The sequence below is a fragment of the Pagrus major genome, chromosome 20 (genome assembly GCF_040436345.1).
Source record: "Pagrus major chromosome 20, Pma_NU_1.0".
NCBI classification, from domain to species: domain Eukaryota; kingdom Metazoa; phylum Chordata; class Actinopteri; order Spariformes; family Sparidae; genus Pagrus; species Pagrus major.
The window spans coordinates 13,160,446-13,178,911 of NC_133234.1; the positions used below are offsets into that span (position 1 = coordinate 13,160,446).

General features: G+C 41.4%; 1 protein-coding gene across 1 annotated transcript in view; it reads right to left on the reverse strand.

The window, feature by feature from the left end:
- The window catches only part of ankfn1b (ankyrin repeat and fibronectin type III domain containing 1b), a 115,018-nt gene that overhangs the window by 49,946 nt on the left and 46,606 nt on the right, over positions 1 to 18,466 (reverse strand). Inside the window, exon 4 of the mRNA XM_073490194.1 lies at positions 1,436 to 1,476. Coding sequence (XP_073346295.1) covers positions 1,436 to 1,476 — 41 coding nt within the window. The remainder of the gene's footprint in view (positions 1 to 1,435; positions 1,477 to 18,466) is intronic.

An 18,466-nucleotide genomic window follows, 5' to 3' on the forward strand; every position in this document is an offset into this window, starting at 1 on the left:
GTGAAGCCTGTGATAGATGGTGACAGATAGACAGTTTATCCAATCACCAAGTATTTTTTGAAAGTGCCTCCTTGAAACAGTTTCAAGCAGCACTTTCCCATTTTGGTTCAAAAATGTACTCTAGGAAAAAATGAGCAGAAGTTTTACAAATTGAAGCCTCAATTCAAAGCTTTCAAAGGAAACTAGGTGCACAGATCCTACTGGCTGCACTGCTGACAGGAGAAACAGACAGGGGAAAGATATATTGTGAAGATAGGTATGTACTGTATGCCCATGGCTTTGGTTGCTGGGCAACTAAAATATACAGCTAATTTAGTTTAATATGAGTTCCCATCTCAGTTGTCATTTGCTCACTGTCAGTAGACGGTACTCTCAAGTACACCTCAAATGTCGGGTCAGATTTTCATATTTTTCACACAATAATTCAAATCAATTTAATTAAAAATGTTTCAACATGTTTTCCATTAAAATGTCTGGTGTCATTTTATGCACCCCCAGTTTAGTAAAGTAGGATGTTGTGTAATTAGCAAAGACAATAATTAATGAGCCACTGAGCAGATATATTCATAGTAGTGGTTTGTTTGTTCTTATAGAGTCTACAGTATGTTTAGTTTGCAATAATGGCATTTAGCACTAAAGGGCAAATTTAATAGTAACAGATCATAAACAGCGGCTTTGCACTAAACAATGATCACATATGAATGTGGGGAAGTAAATCCTCTCTTGCTATTATGTTGTTCCAGCAATCTTCATCTTATTATGATGACACCAGCGAAGATAAAAGGCTTTGTGTTTAAAAGGGTCTTCTCACAGCAAAAGGGTCCATGATGTGAACTCAATCACACCTTCAGTTACGACACAGCCCTCCTTTCACAAAGTAACCTGTGATTGCTTTTGTTCCGTGTAACAAATTAATGCAGACTCCAATTCTGAAAAACTGGAATTACTGAGAGGCATTACTGTCATGAAATGGATTATGGGTAAGGCTTGGACAGATTTAACTTCCTTTTCAAACACACACACACATACATACACACTGACATTCACTGCCATCTAAACACAGATGAATCCGGCCAGTTTCTTTAGGAAGGGGGTTACCTTAAAAAGAATTGAGCTGCCTAATATTCTTCTTTAACCAAACTGACATAATCAGCTAAGCTAATGGGGTCAGTAAGAGTATGAATGCATTAACGGAAAACACATGCCTGATCTGACTCAAGATTAGTGTTAGAAAACATGCAATATGCTGTAACAACAAGACTGGTTAAGTGTTAAAGTTACTTATAGCAACAGTTTAGTTGTTGCCACCATGGCAAGAGACTCTCTGAGAGACATTGCTTGTCTTTTGAAGTTGTCCTTTAGTAAAATAAGGAGAGGAAATCAAACACTAAAAGGATGGATTAAAGGATGGTGGAGGTGAGGGAATGGAACTTACTTCTTGCGCTGATTCTCCTTCCGATCAGCCGAGCCCAGACTCTGGAAATAAGAGAAGAAAAACAGACAGTACAATCAGCACCAAAGACAGGCACATCATGGCTCTCCATCATTACGTACAGTGCTTCACTGCATGCTGTAAAACGACGGGGTGGGTCAGAGGGCATGTTTGGTATACGCGGACATACAATACACAGAGCAGTTTGTCTTGTATTTTGTTACATCTACCTGATGAATAGCTGATTGCTCGTAGCTGATGGCAGTATTTATACCTCCTTTCACACTAGACAAAAAAAACCCTCTAACACCTGGCTTTTATCTTTCATGGGAATGAGTACAAGTGGCATGTACTGCATGAGAAAGAAGCAAGGTGAACAATGAACAACAGAAAAACTGTGTCTAATCCAGAATGTTACTGATTAAGACTTTTAAAACAAGTTTAATGTTTTCTGGATGTAGTCTGATGAGGGCAAGTCTTGCAGTGGTTAGGAGCACCAGCACATAATTTCGTTGCAACCAATAATACTTAAAACTAATACGTTTATTTAAATCACAGCACACATAACAAGACATGTGCAAAATGTTAATAAAATACCGCTATATGCTTACAACACAATCTACAGATTATATGTTGAATAGTTGTTCTAAGGCAACTGTCTACACACCCAGTTGGTGTTTACCAAAAATATTTTTATTGGCTACTTTTTTTTCCAGAACTGCTAAATTTAGGTGCACCACTGCGACAAATGAAAATGTTTCGTGGCACTTGTTGCGCATGTGCAACCAAAACAGTTGCACCCTGGAGCCCTGGGCATAAGATCTGCTTCTTCACACTGTTCTCGGTTTTTCCGGCGTGTTGGTGATAATGAACGTGACGCACGAGAAAAAAAACCTGGAAGGTCAACTTGTCAATTGGCAATGTGAAAGGAGTCAATCGTCTATTTTTAGTAGGTTTACCTTCATTTAGAAAACCTGCATATACATGATAATTCTGGTGTAAAAACGGTATTATTTAACTGCAGGCAGAAAAAGCTCCACACAAAACATACCGGCCTCGATGAAAAACATCAGCAAGTTAACTGACCAAAAACACAATCCTGTGACGCCAAAACAAAGACAGAGCTTTCCTGCTTTCTCCCTTAATTGAGTTTGCTTTATTATAGTCGAGGTGACCTACAGTTAATGTATGTCTCAACCTCCATCTAATCTGGACATTTATCTTCAAGGCAACACCGATCAATGATCAATGCCACCTTGTATGTGCCAATTACATGGGTAATGACCTTGTCTGAAAAATAATTAGCTCCCTTGGTACAGTTACAAACACTGGATTGACGTTATTCACATTCATTAATCAAAATGTGGTGTCTGTGTGCAAGTGCATGTCTGTGTGGGAGGCAGAAGGTGAGTGTGAGAGGAGGCAAGAAGAGAGAGTTTAAAAGCCGTTTCCCTGATGATGAAGTGAACTGAGTTCAGAAACTCAAAGCGCTAGAACTTAACGTCCTGCCAGCACTGCTCAACGGGGGACGAATGAACACATCCCTCCAGCAGAGCCAAACTGTTAGGCACAGGTGCACAGCAGCACACACACTGACACAAAACACACCTATGCACAAAGGTGCAGACACACTCAGAGTACCTCCCTGCATCTTCTGGAGTTGTACAGCTCTCAGGGTTGTCACTTGCTGAGACAGACACACACAAGACACGCTCACACACACATGCACACACACACACACACACACACACACACACACACACACACACACTCAACACATACAGGCACATATAGCTGGCCTTAGGCTGTAGACATTTTTGGAGTGAAAATCTGTTGGTGTTTTGCATTTTCAACTTTGTCAGGAAGGCTTTTTCAGGCTCAAATGAACGGGCAAAGCGATTTTCGAGGTCAGAAGGAGTCTGCCCCATGAAAATAAGGCCTAATGTCTCCAATTTTATCAGAGCATTGGAGCCATTATGGGAGACGTGTTGGTGTTCAGCAACCTTGGTGCAAGTTCCGTCCCTATGAATCTCTGTCAACATGTTTGACTAGGACAGTGCTCGAAGCTTAAAAAATACATGAGGAAAAGGCATTCCCTCCCGTTGAATCTCAAACTGAACATCAGAGGGAACTGTTGTTATGAGTGTGATTGTGCGCATGTGTGTGCGCGCTTTTATGTGAGCAGTGCAGTGACATTTCGACCAGCAAGTGACTCCTCTACTCTGCCGTTTTGAGTATGTGTGCGCGCTTTTATGTGTGCAGTGCAGTGACATTTTGACCAGCAATTGACTTCTCTGTGAGTAGACGTCTACATATGAGCTTCATCCTCCTGGTGGGGACAGGATGGACCATACAGAGTGACTGACCTTTCACCTCCCTGCTCCCCCACGGTGCCCTCAGGTAGCGCCACTCTTGCATGGGGGATTAGGGCAGGTGGGTGTCATTTCAATTGAAAGATAGGTCCGCAGGTGGTAAAGGAGGATGACTTCAGAGCCACCTCTAGGGCTGAATTATTAACCGCATCAGAACAGGGATAAGGAGGCTGAGACATATAGGGTGCACTATGTAGTTTTGGGGCAGGAATTTTGATCAGAAGAGAAAGATCTTTATCGACTGATTTTTTTATGCTTAAACAAACTAAATAAACAAACTTTGTTTTCATGACTGAATAAACTGAATAAACAAACTGACCTTAAAGGAGAGTGTAATTTCATACTGTTTTACTTTGTTTTTGGCGGACCCTGCCACCTTTATAACTTCAAACAGTGTTATGGGACCTTGTTTTCCTCTGAGAACAGCTTGTTCATTCAGTTATGGAAAAGATAAATATTTCTGAGTTTGTATTATTACCTCATTAATATTGTAAATAATTAAATAAGTAAATTGTCTAAATTGTTTTTTTAAAGGAATAATGTTACTACAGAATTACAAGCAACTGCAGTTCATTGAGATTTTCCTATTCCCCAGATTAATTTCTACATTTTTCAAACAATTCTTTTGTGATGTAGCTTGGCTTCAAATTTAAGTCAAATGATATGACCCTGTAATTTTACATTTTAAGTTGATATGAATCTGTTGCTTGGTTACACGTCCATTAGTGAGGAAGCTAAAGCTCGCTATAAAGCTCCATTACACAGAGTGGAGATACAGATTTAAGTGAGAATTCTCTGTCATCACTACAAGCGATTGTTACATTGTTTTTCATAAAAATATAAATTATGGCGGCAAAGTAATAGAAAGTACAACATCATTATATATAATATATACTGATATTTCCAGATCAGTAACAAAAAGACAGTAACTTTGTCCTTGTTCAATTCTCCATATCACTACATAAAGTAAACATAAGTGCCAAAAACATATACATTTTTTCGACTCAAAAATAGGTTTTCAAGAAAACTGTGTATTTCTAGTTCATGTGAATAAAATTAACCAGTTTTATTTGATATTATCATAAATGAGTTTTGGCCAATCAATTCTGCTTTTAAGATAAATTGATGAGAATTATTTGAGTAATCATTGTGATAAAAATATTTCCTTTTCAAATTTTGGATGAGTAGAAGGCAACACACACACCACTTGCTTTTTCTCCTCCGTGGTACAGGAAATCAAATCAAAGAAAAATGTCAATTCCTGCACACACACTGACATGACCTCTGCATTGATTTATTAAAAAAAGGTTGATGCTCTGGCCACAGGGAAAGGGACGTTTCCAAATATCATATTTTTCCTCTTCGAATCGTGCTATAACAGCATCTTACAATGTAACTGCTTCCAAGAAGCTGATTAAGCTTAATTTTAAGGACAATATTTAACAAATATACAAGCACTTCCCAATCATCTGCCAAATATACAGTATGTAAAGTTTCCGTGTGGATTTCATCATCGATCAATCAGCCTACCTAGATGTAATAGATCATTAAATAAATGGCATCAGATGATTTTTTTGCCTGTGTGTACACCAGTCTCTCAAAAACTTGGTTCACGGTTCCTGCACCCGTTCACCTCTGTCCAACTGCGACCACAGAAAGCATCTCTAACAATCATACAAAAATAAAAGCAAAATTCAAATCAGGACTGACGATTCATGACCAATCTCAGCTGCTCTCTCTCTCTCTCTCCATATGTCTTGTATCGTTTCTTCCAATATACGGTCCATAAATTCCAGAGTCAAAACAGAAATGCATCCAAAGATGATGGTAGCAGGAGATATCATACCTGATAACTAATGGAGCTCATCTTCACACCTCAGACAATTATCTTAATGATACAGGGGAACATATGGGAGAAAAAGGGGAATAAACGTAAAAAAAAATAACATGCCAATTAGTCAGTCGTCAAATAATTCAAAAGCATCCAGTTAGACTACAGACTTGAGTTAGCATCTTTCTTTTTGTTTGCATGTGTGTGTGCATGTGTATGGAAGCAGGTGTGGGAACACATACCTTTCCAGCAGGTGCCAAAAATAAATAAACACTTGGCATTCCCTCACAGCTGTAAAATCACACAATTCCGTCTGAATGCCTCAAAAACATAATCTGCTTAACATGCCTTTCTTTAAATACTGACTCACTGGCAAATACACACACAAAACCACACATTGTATTGGCAGAATACCTTCACTTTGCACCCACTGATTCCAGCACACACACATACCTGTCGAGTCCAACCAAGTGAACCCAGTCGGAGAACGTTACTCCACTCTCCCTATCTTCTTTCTCTCTCCTGTATTGAAAAAGTCCTCACCGTGGTGTTCCACCGGTGGCTGTAATTGCTGTTCACCTGTCCAACTTCAACTCTTTCGCTCCGTTTCCCACCCTCCCTATTTAACTCCCTCTATTTCTCTCTCTTTCTGTGTAAAGGCGCCGGTCACACGGAGGTTTGTGAAGCTTGCTCCGATGGTGGCTGCTACCTCCACCGACTTGTTGTACTTTAATTGTGGTTGCTAGGCGATAAGCTTCTCCAATTCTGCACACAGTGAGAAGGGGAGGACAGGAGAGGAGGGGGGGGAGAAAGCGAGAGAATAGGGGGGGTTGGAGGAAATGCTCATTATAGACACAGTAGCCTGAAGATAATGATCGACGGGGAGGAGGAAGGGAAAGGTTTACAAGAGGAGAAGAAGTTGTGCAGATGAGAGACAGGGATGGACGGAGAAGAGCAGGTGCACTTCCTGGGTTTTCCTTTGGGATCACTGTTTGCAACCTGGGGCACACTTGGAGGATTTGCAATTATGCTTTTAATGGAAAACAATGTACAGATACATTTACTTAAGTACTGCTCTTTTCCTGCATTTGCATCAAATGTTTACTGATTATGTTTTGCTTCTGTTGGCATTGGCTTTCTGCTCATTAAATGCAGGAAAACTAAGACTACAGCAGTGATTTGTAATCATGTTTGAGAGGACAACTCAGATCTAGAGTCAGCAGTAAATAAATAATTAGCTAATTATGCATTTGAGCACTTTGCCATAACTCCCTGGTGCTAATTATTGTTTTTGAGACACAGGTGTTCAAAGCTTACAAACAACTCAAATCAGCATTTTTGTATGTATTATGTTGTTATGTATCTGTCTCTGAACAAATGAAATTGCTGCAGTTGTCAGAGTAATAAAAGCTTCATTTGACTTTTGATATGAATTAAACAATTTGGCAAAATGTGTTTGATCAGGCAAGAAAAGCAGCTAGTCATCAGCATACAGTGGCTGATATTATCAGATTATCTGATCACAGATGTATAGGTACATACATATGGTATTTTACCCAAAATGCACAAATTGGAAACATTTCTTTGAAGAGATTATTATGAAGAAAAAGATGCTCGGGATAATTTATAATTATTAAATTCCCTGTGAAGTTTATTATTTCAGTGCAATGATCTAGTATCTTGTGTTACCAGTTTTTGATAACCACATCTGAGGGATCATTGCAAAAAATGTGTGTATATCAGCCGATATATCCATATCAGAATTTTTTGTATTACTTCCTAATATCGGAGTTACACTTTGGAACCAAAAATTCAGGATTGGTCTGGCTCTATTTAAAATATATAGCGACACTATTGCACAATACTGCTGGCAAAACACAAGTCTTATTTTGAGGTAGGCAGGAACTGCAGGAGACAGGCAGCACACTTTCAACTTTTCAGTAAGGTAATTCCCTATTAGCATTGTGTTTGAAACGGAAATATTGCCAACCAAATAGGTACTTCTGTTTTTCACTTTGACATCAATTTCATTTAATTTTCTGACGGTGCAAAAAAAAATCAGGTTTTCTGGTTCACACTCAATAATTCTGTAAATGTCCTGTAAAGGTTTAGGTGCATCATCAGCGTGGGCTGCTGGACACGTAACCATGAGTCCTTAACCCACAGATTTAGTTCCTCTTTAAAAGTATTATTAGATGCTTGAAAACCAGCAAATGGAGATGTGGAGAGCACCGGTTATGACCAGTAGGCAAATCATGCTTCCGCAACAGCCCACCAGCTTCAATGTTTAGCTCTGGTGAACGTCAATATGAATCAATTTAGTCATGAAATCTACATTGTGTTTAGTGGCTGGTGACCTTAATTGGGACTGTGGGTAACTGCTGTGGGTGAGACTGTGCATATGTGTAAGTAGGAGAGACAGTATGTGTGCGTATAGTGCTGGCTTGGTGTATGCTGACTCACTGAGTGTGTGCCAGCGTCTGGCTGTGGGCATATTCATATCTCTGCCACGTCACTGTCCACCGAGTGAGTACTGTGCAGCCTGAGCACAGAGTGGTATAGGGGAGCATTACTCATTGCTGGTGGAAATGTCAAACATGCTGGTATTGCTCTGAAAGGATACACAGGAAATACTGTCATACTTTCTTTTTTTATCCTCTCATTCTTACTTTCACCCATTCATCTCTCCATCCTCCTTTGTTTTCCGCAACAATAAAATCCACCTGCCAGTTTCTGGGGCTGAGACTAGAGGAGATTTGAGCACCCAGCATGCACCACTGAGGGGCCACAGCAGGTTTCCCTGACACCTGTCAGTCAGGAGGAGCTTTTCTAATTATAACTCACACACAATTACGCAAACATCCCAAAACACACCCCCCCCCCCCCCCCACACACACACACACACACACACTGCTCATTCTAATACATGCAAACATCCACGCACACGTTTAGCAACTTCCTTGAAGGGCTCTCAATGGGTTCCTGGTGGCCTTTCAGTGTATCCTTCCTATACAGGCTCCTGGGAAGACTAGCTGGCTTCAGGATACACTGATGCAATGTCACTGACAAGCCTCCCAACAACAATGTAACAATACTAATAATAACTGCAACTCATTAGGATGCAACTAGAAGCATCTGTTTACATATATATGTATAAAAATAACTGCATTCAGAGGAGGGGTTGGTATTTGATGACCTGGGCATGAGACTCAAAAATCAACTATCTCTGGTTGCCTCTCCTTTCTGTTTCTCTCTACCTGCAATGTTATCTGCTTTATTCATCAGCAGTAAGTGTTATGAAGTTGCCCAAAAAACACACCTCGTTTTTAGGATTTTTTCACCTGCAATACTGTTGCCATAACAGCAGGTGAGCTGTGTCTGGAGGAAGCTTGTTGTTGATTATGTGCGTTCACCGAACGACAAGCAACAACTAGGTGCGCTTACAAGTTCGTTCAAAACAACGGCATAAGTAGGCCTACATTAAATAGGATAAGTTGCATCACAATCAATGCGTTTGCAGGAGGGATGTAACACCAGAGAGCGTCTTTCCCTCTGCAGAGCATGTGCAATTGACAGTAGATAGGAGGGGAAGAGCGAGTGCTAGTGAGTCACCTAGTTAATTGATCGCAGAAGGCGTCGTTCTCATGGATGAATAAAAAAAACAATTACAGCACGAAAAGCTAAAATGGATTGCCGATTGTGTGACCGTTAATATACCTGGTTCTGTGTTCTATGTTTGTGGAGCATGAAGGAGTTTACAAACCGTCATTTCTAAAGACAAATAAATCACCCTAGTCTTGAATTAAACTATTGTACTGAGTGTTTAGAGTGAATGTTCTCAAATATACAGTAATTCACTGTAACAGAAAAATTCTCCACTGACTCGCTGGAAAAATATATTTTCCTGTTTATGGAAGTGCAAAGCAATAAAAGCAATAAAAACATAAATATGTCTTGAAGTATAGTTAAAAGGATGTTCATTAAAAAGGCGCTATAACACTATTACAAAAAAGCAGAACAGTTTTGACCAGTAAACTATCCAAATTTTGAGTTTCAGGACACTTACAACTATCGGCAGTCTGTTTTGCTGGTTGTTGCACCATCAGGGTAAGTGCATTTTTAACTGCTTTATCGATTGCTAGATACGTTTGAACTGAGGGCAACATTGCACAGGCTACATTACCAAAGCACAACCCAATTATAAACAACAGCTCATAGCAGTCAACTGGGGGCCTCCTACGCAACTGGGTTGGCAGAGGGAAAAAGAAGAAATGAAAAAAAAGAGAAAACAATTTAAATAGAAGAACTGGAGTCAAATGGGAGACAGGAGGGTAGATTGTAAAAGAAAGCTGAACGCACAGTACACTTGTTGTAGTTGAAATTATACTAACGAAACAAACATTTGAATTATATAGTCACTAAAGGGCAAAAACTTCTTGTAAATTGCCACCAGGTGGTTTATACAAAAGATTCAAAAGCCAAAGAGTTCAAATAATTTACTGTGCAATTTTTAACAGAATATAAACAGGAATATGCTTAATAAATACAAAAACTGAAAACGATCGCAAGGGTGATGTGGAGGAACACTGTGTTTTTTTACTTGATTTCTGTCTTTCTTTTGCTTACTCACTAATCCATTTTCCACTGTGGCGTTAGAAAGAATTAATAGGGCTCTTAAAAACTCAGACACTTCTGAGGCAAAGACAAAATAGGGAAAGAAAACAGATGACAAAGGAGAGCTAAAAGACAGAAACATTACATCAATAGGAAAACAACTGGACAGAAAGACTGCACCACAAAGACAGATGCAGAAGGGAAATGTCGAGCTAGACAGGTGGGCAGGTGTATGCAAAGAGACAAAACTCCAAGATGACTGGAAGAGAAAGTTTTAGTTGGCATTACAGATGTGTGAGCTTCCTGATTTCACTGACCAATCAAAACATGTCAACAGCTCTGGGTGATGAGAGAGTGACAGGGCGGGTCTTCTCTCCCTCTGTCTCCACTTTTACAATGTCATTATTTGTACAGGATTCCCCCTCCCAAGTCTTGTGGTCTGGGGACCAAAGGGACCAAAACATGGCTCATAAATCAACCGAGCAGAGAGAGAGACTATGGATATTTACCCATAAATCACTGCGGCGGAGCCACCTACAATCAGTCTAATAAGACTGGAAGACGTGCTGTCATCCAAGCCATGATGTCACCAAGCCTGAGTGTGTGGGTGTTGATGTTGGTGGTGGGTCTCTGGATCTGTGTGTGTGTGTGTGTGTGTGTATGAGGGGATGTCTGCATATGTGGCCATGGGTCTGTAGCTACAGTATGTGCGTGTGTGTTGGGGGTGTCTGGGTATGTGGTGGTAGGTCTACGGCTCTGCTTGTGTAAGTGTCTGTGGTGAGTGTGTGTGTGTGTGGTGTATGTGGGAGGCGGGATGTCTGTTTATATGGGTTTGTGTGTACTGGGGTGGCCGATATGTGTCTGTCATTATATACTTTCATCATGTCTTTGCATTTATGTACATGTCTATGCATTCACATAAACACACACACACACACACACACACACACACACATTGGTACTGCACATCTTGGACTGGACTTAACACACGTGGAGAACACGCACACATGCACACACACACATTGGTCTTGTGGTTAGCGCTGGCTTACAATGGGTGTGGGATTCCATAGAGAAAATCTAAACAAGTTGAGCGGTTAGCACGGGTCTGCCACGTTTCCACACAATGGCGCTCATTGACATAAATAACTGGGGACTTTGTGAAATGGGACACCCATTAACTTCTCCTCCACAGATAATTGCCCATTAGATCTTGGAAGAGCACTGGATTGAGAAATAACTCAACTCTGACACTAAACGCAACTTGTAATAATAAAAAAGTCACATTGTGAAAGGGGCCTGGAATCCGTTAAGATGGGCTGGCTTTTCGTCCTATCATGCAGCCAAGCACTTGGATTATCAACAAAGAAAAGCGTGGCTTGTTGCAGGAGCTCTGCGAGCCTGTGCCTTTTGCCTAAGCTGTGCTTTGAACATGGAAAAAATGATGACAACAAGGGAAAAAGAGGACAAAGAAGAAGAGAACTGCAAATTAGAAAACAAGACGAAAGGCGAAAATAAATTACTGTAGTAAAAACTGAAAAATATAGTCGTAAAAGAAACAGAAGCTGAAGAGTAAAAAAAAAATAGTAGACTGGTTAAGGAATCTTAGAGTTCCTGGCACTTTTTTTCACCAAGTTTGAAAAGTAGGCATTTACGATGACTAATAAACACCTACAGCACTGATGTCACTCATGACGTACACAATTTACTTCTAGACAACAACCTTCACCTTCGATGAATCAGAACACATGGTTTTGTTGTCCACCCCACAGGATCTCGGCTAAATTGATGTGCCCGTGTCAGCACTTCACTTCCACTTACCGTCACCCGCCTCACTCTGCGTGCATGTTCCCGCATGCGGGTCTCACGGCAGCGTGAGGAGAGGACAAATGATCCAAAGTAACATGACTCATTGTTTATTTTCTTTTTAAACTGATATGTGTGACAGGACAACGGAACAGAACAGATGTTGTAACACGTCATAACATTGAAAGACGTGTTCAATGTTGGCTTTTTTTTCTTTTTTCTCGCACATCATCCTATCAAACAAGAAACATGACTCACTTGTTCATTAAGTCGAACACGTCCTGCCTACAGCCTTCAAGAGCTTACCAAACACAATACTATAAACAGTCACTTACAGCGACATGGCGTGAGTCAATCTTCATGTAAAATATGATGACAATAATTATCAGCATATGACTGCACGGATCAATTCAGGGGTTAATAATAGATCTAGAGGGAGTGACACATCAGTGAGGAGGCTGGCCGCAAAGATAGTCAGACATAGATGGAAACACACACACGCACATACATATTCACTCCACCTACACATGCCACTGGCCATGGCTCTATTTATTTTCCCTCATTAGTTTTAAATGGCCCATCCAGACGTTACTGTGGCCCCTGCTTTTAATCACTGGAGAGAGCTCAGCTCAGCGCTGGCTTCGTCCTCTTTGATGTCCCTGTAGTCGGTCCGCCAGCCAACCAGCGAGCCAGTGTCTCTCCTCCCTTCCCTTTCTGCTACTGCAAACAGCTGCCCACTCTGTTGCAGGGCTCTTTTCAGGTTGAGTCATGCATCTATCAAAATACTGTAATATGTGTTCAAATCTCTCTTTAATTACTGGTGCATTGATGGAAAGGCCAGTTCGTGTGACTAGCAGCAAGACTATAGCAGTGTGTGCGACTACAGTACTGGTTTTTAAAAGGAAATGCTTCACTAACAGCAGCGTAACACTAGCAGGTCTAATAGAAAGTTGGTAATAAAACCCTAGCACAGCTTAAGGTGTCAATAGCATGAGGATGTAATGTATGAATTAGAGAGTTCCCGTCGGCTTCTCATTTACCAGTGCTGGGCTCTCATTTGAGATGGCTGGTTTATCAGTTGCCTCTCATCAGTCTTATTTTTAGGACTTCCGCAATGCAATAATATTATTAAATTATAAGCAAAGTAACTGAGACTCGGTATCAGTGCAGTTATCATCTAACAGCAGAAGACATCATAGAGAAGAGGTTAAGAGATCAAACAGAAGCATATCTTCAAATATTCCTATTAAACGGTGTTGGATTTAGGCAATAATACGAGAAAGGATGGAATCTGCGAGATGCTCAGTTAAATAATGTTATTTTTCTTGATTAGTACCAGATAACAGCACAGATCCAAGCCCTTGTGATTCTTCAGTGATGTCATGGTCAGGGTCAGGGATCCAGAGACTATGAAGAAATCCAAAAAGTGCATCAATGTTTCCAACCTTTACTTGCCATCCAGACGTCCAGGGGATACGGCATTGGGCAAAATGGTGTCCTGAAATGACCACCTGAATGCGACAGAGGTTTCACAGAAATCTACTTAAACTTTCTCTAAATGTTGAGAGGAGTGTACTCGAAAATGCAACTTGGAGTTAAAGATGTTTATTTTAACTGGGTACATCAGATTTGGTTTGAGCTTTTTCTACTGTAGGTATGCATGCTTACACAGGGTAAATTAATAAAGCTAGATGGGATTAATTATGGGAAATGTAACATGCAGCTCTTTTCAAGTAAAGGGAATTGTTTACTGTGTTTGATTAACGAAAATCTACTATCATACAAATTAGGATTTGACAATTATATTTGGGATGGATACAAGGATTGTCTCCTGCCCAACATGAAACTATGGAGGTACCTAACAGCAGCAGTCTTGGGCAAGATACTCAGACAGTGTAATAGGTATCAAATAAATTAATTATCTATGTTATTTGTTCTATTGCTCTAGCACAGGTAACATCTCTTCCATGATAAACCCACCAACGAGCTTCATTAGATCTTGTCCACCTAACGTCCCCCCACAAACATGTACTGCTCTGAAATCCAGTTTCTGTTGTTTAGCTTGAGTGTATGCTGTTTCACTGGCAGTCAACCCCTCAGAGATTCACATTGCTGTGCTGCCGTATCAGATGCTTCAGTTATATAACCTGAATTTTTGTTGACAGCGTTTTGCTGCTTGTAGTCTATTTAGAATGCACGCGCACACACACACCAGATACAAAAAATATCACCAAACAAAATCACAAAGTTTGCACAGGATGAAATAAATGTCAGTCTATATAATGTCCTCGTGAGTGTGGCAAAACCACCACTGTAAGTGAGTGTGTGCTCGACATGATAGCAGGAGGTCGACTTGTAAGAAATGTTCAGAAGAAAAACGAGCCTTTGATATGAATGACATCATCACAGGCCGACCTGTTTTGAATTTCTGACTGGAGGCCTAAACATACACTGTTAGGGAGGCTCACACTTCATTGTGGTGGATAACTGGACTCGTGCCTCTATTCATTACGAGCAAAACGTTGTAATAAAGAGAAACAACTGGAGACTAATGGCAAATTACAGTCAAAGCGGTCTGAAAATAAGTAACAATTCATTTCAATTTAGCTTTATGTCATCACCACATTGACTTTATTCCTCAAGTTAGCAGAGAAAGAGAAAATATTATTTCTAAAGCACCTCAGTAATGTTTGACCTGTCTTTTCAAATCAGGTGTTGAGAAATATAGAGAGGAGAGGTAGGGTTAAAACAGCAGGTACACTCGCTGTGATACAACTGGGTGGTACACCAGAGTGTGTGTGTGTTCTCTCCTGATCCCAATGTGATTTATTTCATTTTAATGCAGCATGTTTGCTTTGGAGCTTGATATGTATTTGGTCATGAGACATTAATAGAGTAGAAAACATGTTGAAAAATGAGCTCGCTGACGTGTGTGTGTGAGTACTGTATGTGCTTGAGTGTGTGTGCTCGGTGCTCGTGTGCGTGTGTGTCTGTACTGCGAGAGTCCTGAGGCCCATGCTGTCACTCAGCCCAGCTCACAGGGTGGTCCAAACACTGAGCCCTCTTTACTCAGTCGCACACACACAAGCACATGCACACAAACAAACAAACACTCACTGGTGTACATGTAATGACATACGTAACAAAGTATACATAAATATATGGCCATATATATGACCATAATGAAGCAATCAAATAACCTCAGCGCTTCCCCTCTTCCTGTCCCAAACCGTACACCTAAATATACCGCCGCAGACTCCATCGCACTGCAACAAAAACGGAGAGTCCAGAGGAGAGGAACGGCGCTACACAGCAACCCTTTCATGCTTCATATTTGGTGCAGCTGAATTTGACAGCACAGTATATTAGCCAGTAAATGACAGTGTCATTTGGCAGTTTTTTGGTAAGTACAGTACATTAGCAGTACTGATGTAGAGGTAAAAGGGGAAGTTTGCTTACTTTCCCTGCCAGAATTTCATTATGTCAATTTAGACTCGCACCATAACTGCTCCATAAAAGCAGCGTGGCTTCAGTCGGCCTGATAAAGGCCTTAACATTAAAGGAAACGGTCCTTGTCAGTGGAAGAAATCCATCTCAAATCGTCTTGGTAACCGACTTTCCAAAAGCCACTTAACACTTACGCTCAGGCTGTTTTTGTTTTCCAGTAAATTGGACCAGAGCGGCATTGACTTTGGCATGCTTGTGCTAAGCTGGGCAAGCAATAAAGCTATTCCCTGCAGCCAGATATTCAACATTTGATTATTCAGCAATTTGATTGGCGCAAGGATTTCACAAATCTGAATATTTAGGATGACAGCATTTGTTGCATGCGTAACACACAGCCACGTCAGCTTAAAATCTTAATATTGACCGTATTTATCCCCACCACTACAAAGACACACAGCACTGTGATTACGTAAAGAAAGCTTGGGTCGATTTGAGCGTGTATGTGTATAATTGCGGCAAAGGAACAAGGAATAAAAGCTGTGCCAAAGGAAAGTGACACAAAACTTGATGGTATGGTGTTTTTTGACATGTCAAGAACTGAACCTTCCTCTGAGCCAGTACCAAGAGATGTCTAATCAGAGCTTCACAGCAACAAGATAGTTTAAAAGAAGTTCAAACAGAAATAAATTCAGCTTCTTTCATGAGTACCAGACCATGGCTTGATTTTCCATATCTGCTCCCCAAAAAGACAACAAGCCACAAAGTGAGCTCACAAGTGATTTATTTGGGCTATTAGCACTGATGTATCTGGATTAGCTCCACGTTCGTCTTCCAGGTGAGGGGGAAATGAGTCGTTAATATTTGTGCTACGCTACAGTTCTCCTGCAGCATCACGGCTCGCACAGCAGGAAGCACGAGGCTCCCTCCCCTTCCCGCTATTAGACATTCGCTGAACAAATACTGCAAATGAGCCCCGCTTCCCCCACAAAATGGTAATAAGCCATAATTGCCTGTAATCTGAATACATTAGTCCTAAGAGGGTCCTGTTGCTTTTGTGTGCAATCATGGTGGAGCGTGAGGACTCAAATATGATAGTAAGAATATATTATATGATGCAATGCAAAAAACAGTTATGCTGTACACAATACTTAAGTGTATGTTTATGTTGCTTAATTAGATTCTCATGAGCAGCCAAGTCAATACAACGGCATTGCACTATGAAGCTTCCAAAGACATGGACATCAAATTAAAAAAAAAAGGTTGCTGGATGTGATTTCTTTCTGGGTTTTTTTTCACTCATTTAATTTTGTTTTTTTGCATGTTTTTCTGATTGTATTCTTCCCCAAACCAGCATGTCAGTCTGGAGGTTGGCACGCCGTCTTTCTGTCACTCTTTCCCTCTCCTCTCTTATTTTCTCATTGCACCAATTTCTTTCTTTCTCGAGAGTTGGAGGCGCCATTGTGTGCTTGCGGCTTGTTTACGAGGAACACTGATTCACCCAGTGAGGTTTGGCTTGCTGGTACAAGGAGGGGGGAGAAATATGAATGAATTTGTCCCCCCGCCCCAACCCCCCCCCTTCCCAAATTCTCCCATCATCTTTCTTCCTCTCTAAATGCTCCTCAGCCACCTCCAGTCACACTTTTCCAGTGGTGTGTATGTGTGTGTGTGTCAGAGAGAGTGTATTTGTGCAAAGCCAGAGGGGCGGCCAACACTGGCCAGAGGCTCATTTTTGTGGCCGGGCCAGTGTGTATCCCGACGGGCTGCAGGCGTCTCGGGGGCCAGCTCCTCCTTCCAGCTCCATTCCCTCACCCCAGGGCCTCTCCACAGAGTCTTTGCAACCAGCCACTGCTTAGTCATTTTCGAGATCCTCCAGGACAAAAACCAGTGCTTAGTTTCAAGCATTTATTAAAAATGACAGGCTGTGTTTGTGGGACCTGTCGGGGAGAGGGGGCTGAGGAGAAGGGGGAAAAAAAAGACATGTATCCAAAACTGGGAAGAACTCTGAGAGTGGGTTTCATGGCTGGGTTGGCGATGGGAAGTCTTGGACTAGGTTGTAATGGTCTCTGCCTGTCTGCCTTTCTAGCTGCTGATGGCCATGTTCTCTATCTCTTGTGTGCAAGTCCTGTGGTTGTCATAGAGACCTGCAATATTGCCTATTCTGGTACACTGGTTTATTATTAAGAGAGTAAACTAGCTGGAACTCTCATACTCAAACATGCTGAATTGAGGACAGAAATCTATATTTATCCCCAACTATGGGGCACATGGTGAAATGCTGGAACTACAGAAACTATATTAATATCCGTGTATCATTAGGAATGGCAGGCAGGAATTGGATCTTTTTGCGTGGTTAATGAGCTCTTGACTTCTGAGCTCCAGGTTTTGGCTCACCTCAACAGTTCACGTGGCAAACAAATAAAACAGCACATGGTTTTCAGAAAGTTCACGAGTTCAGGACATCAGTAAGGAAGGGGGTGGTATTTGATTTCTCGCTGACACAAGAGGAAAAAGTTGGGGGTTGAGGAGCGAGAGAGGGAGACAGGGCATGGAGACAGCAGCATCCTCTGCTTCACACCTCATCTTTCCCACGGTATTTGGTTTGTTTACAAGCAGTGGAGTCAGTGACAGGTTCATTCCTTGTATCCTGGCTCCAACCAGCGCCAGGTAGGAGGCAGCCAGGCTGGACTCTGAGGCCTTCCTGCCGCTCAAAGCCCCACACAGGCCAGCATGACCAACAGGCTGGGATTTCCATGTCATAACATGCCCCCCCCCCCCCCCCCCCCCCCCCGACTGACGCCAAGGCTTTCTCCTTCCTCTTTGCTGTCTCATTCTCCGGCCCCCCTTCCTTGCCCTTAATGCTGTGTCTTAACCCCCTAGGGAGCTACAGTAGCCGCGAAACAGCGTGACCCACACTGGAGGTCTCTCCACCTCTCCCTTTCGTCTAATCGTTTCCCCAGTTTGTGATGT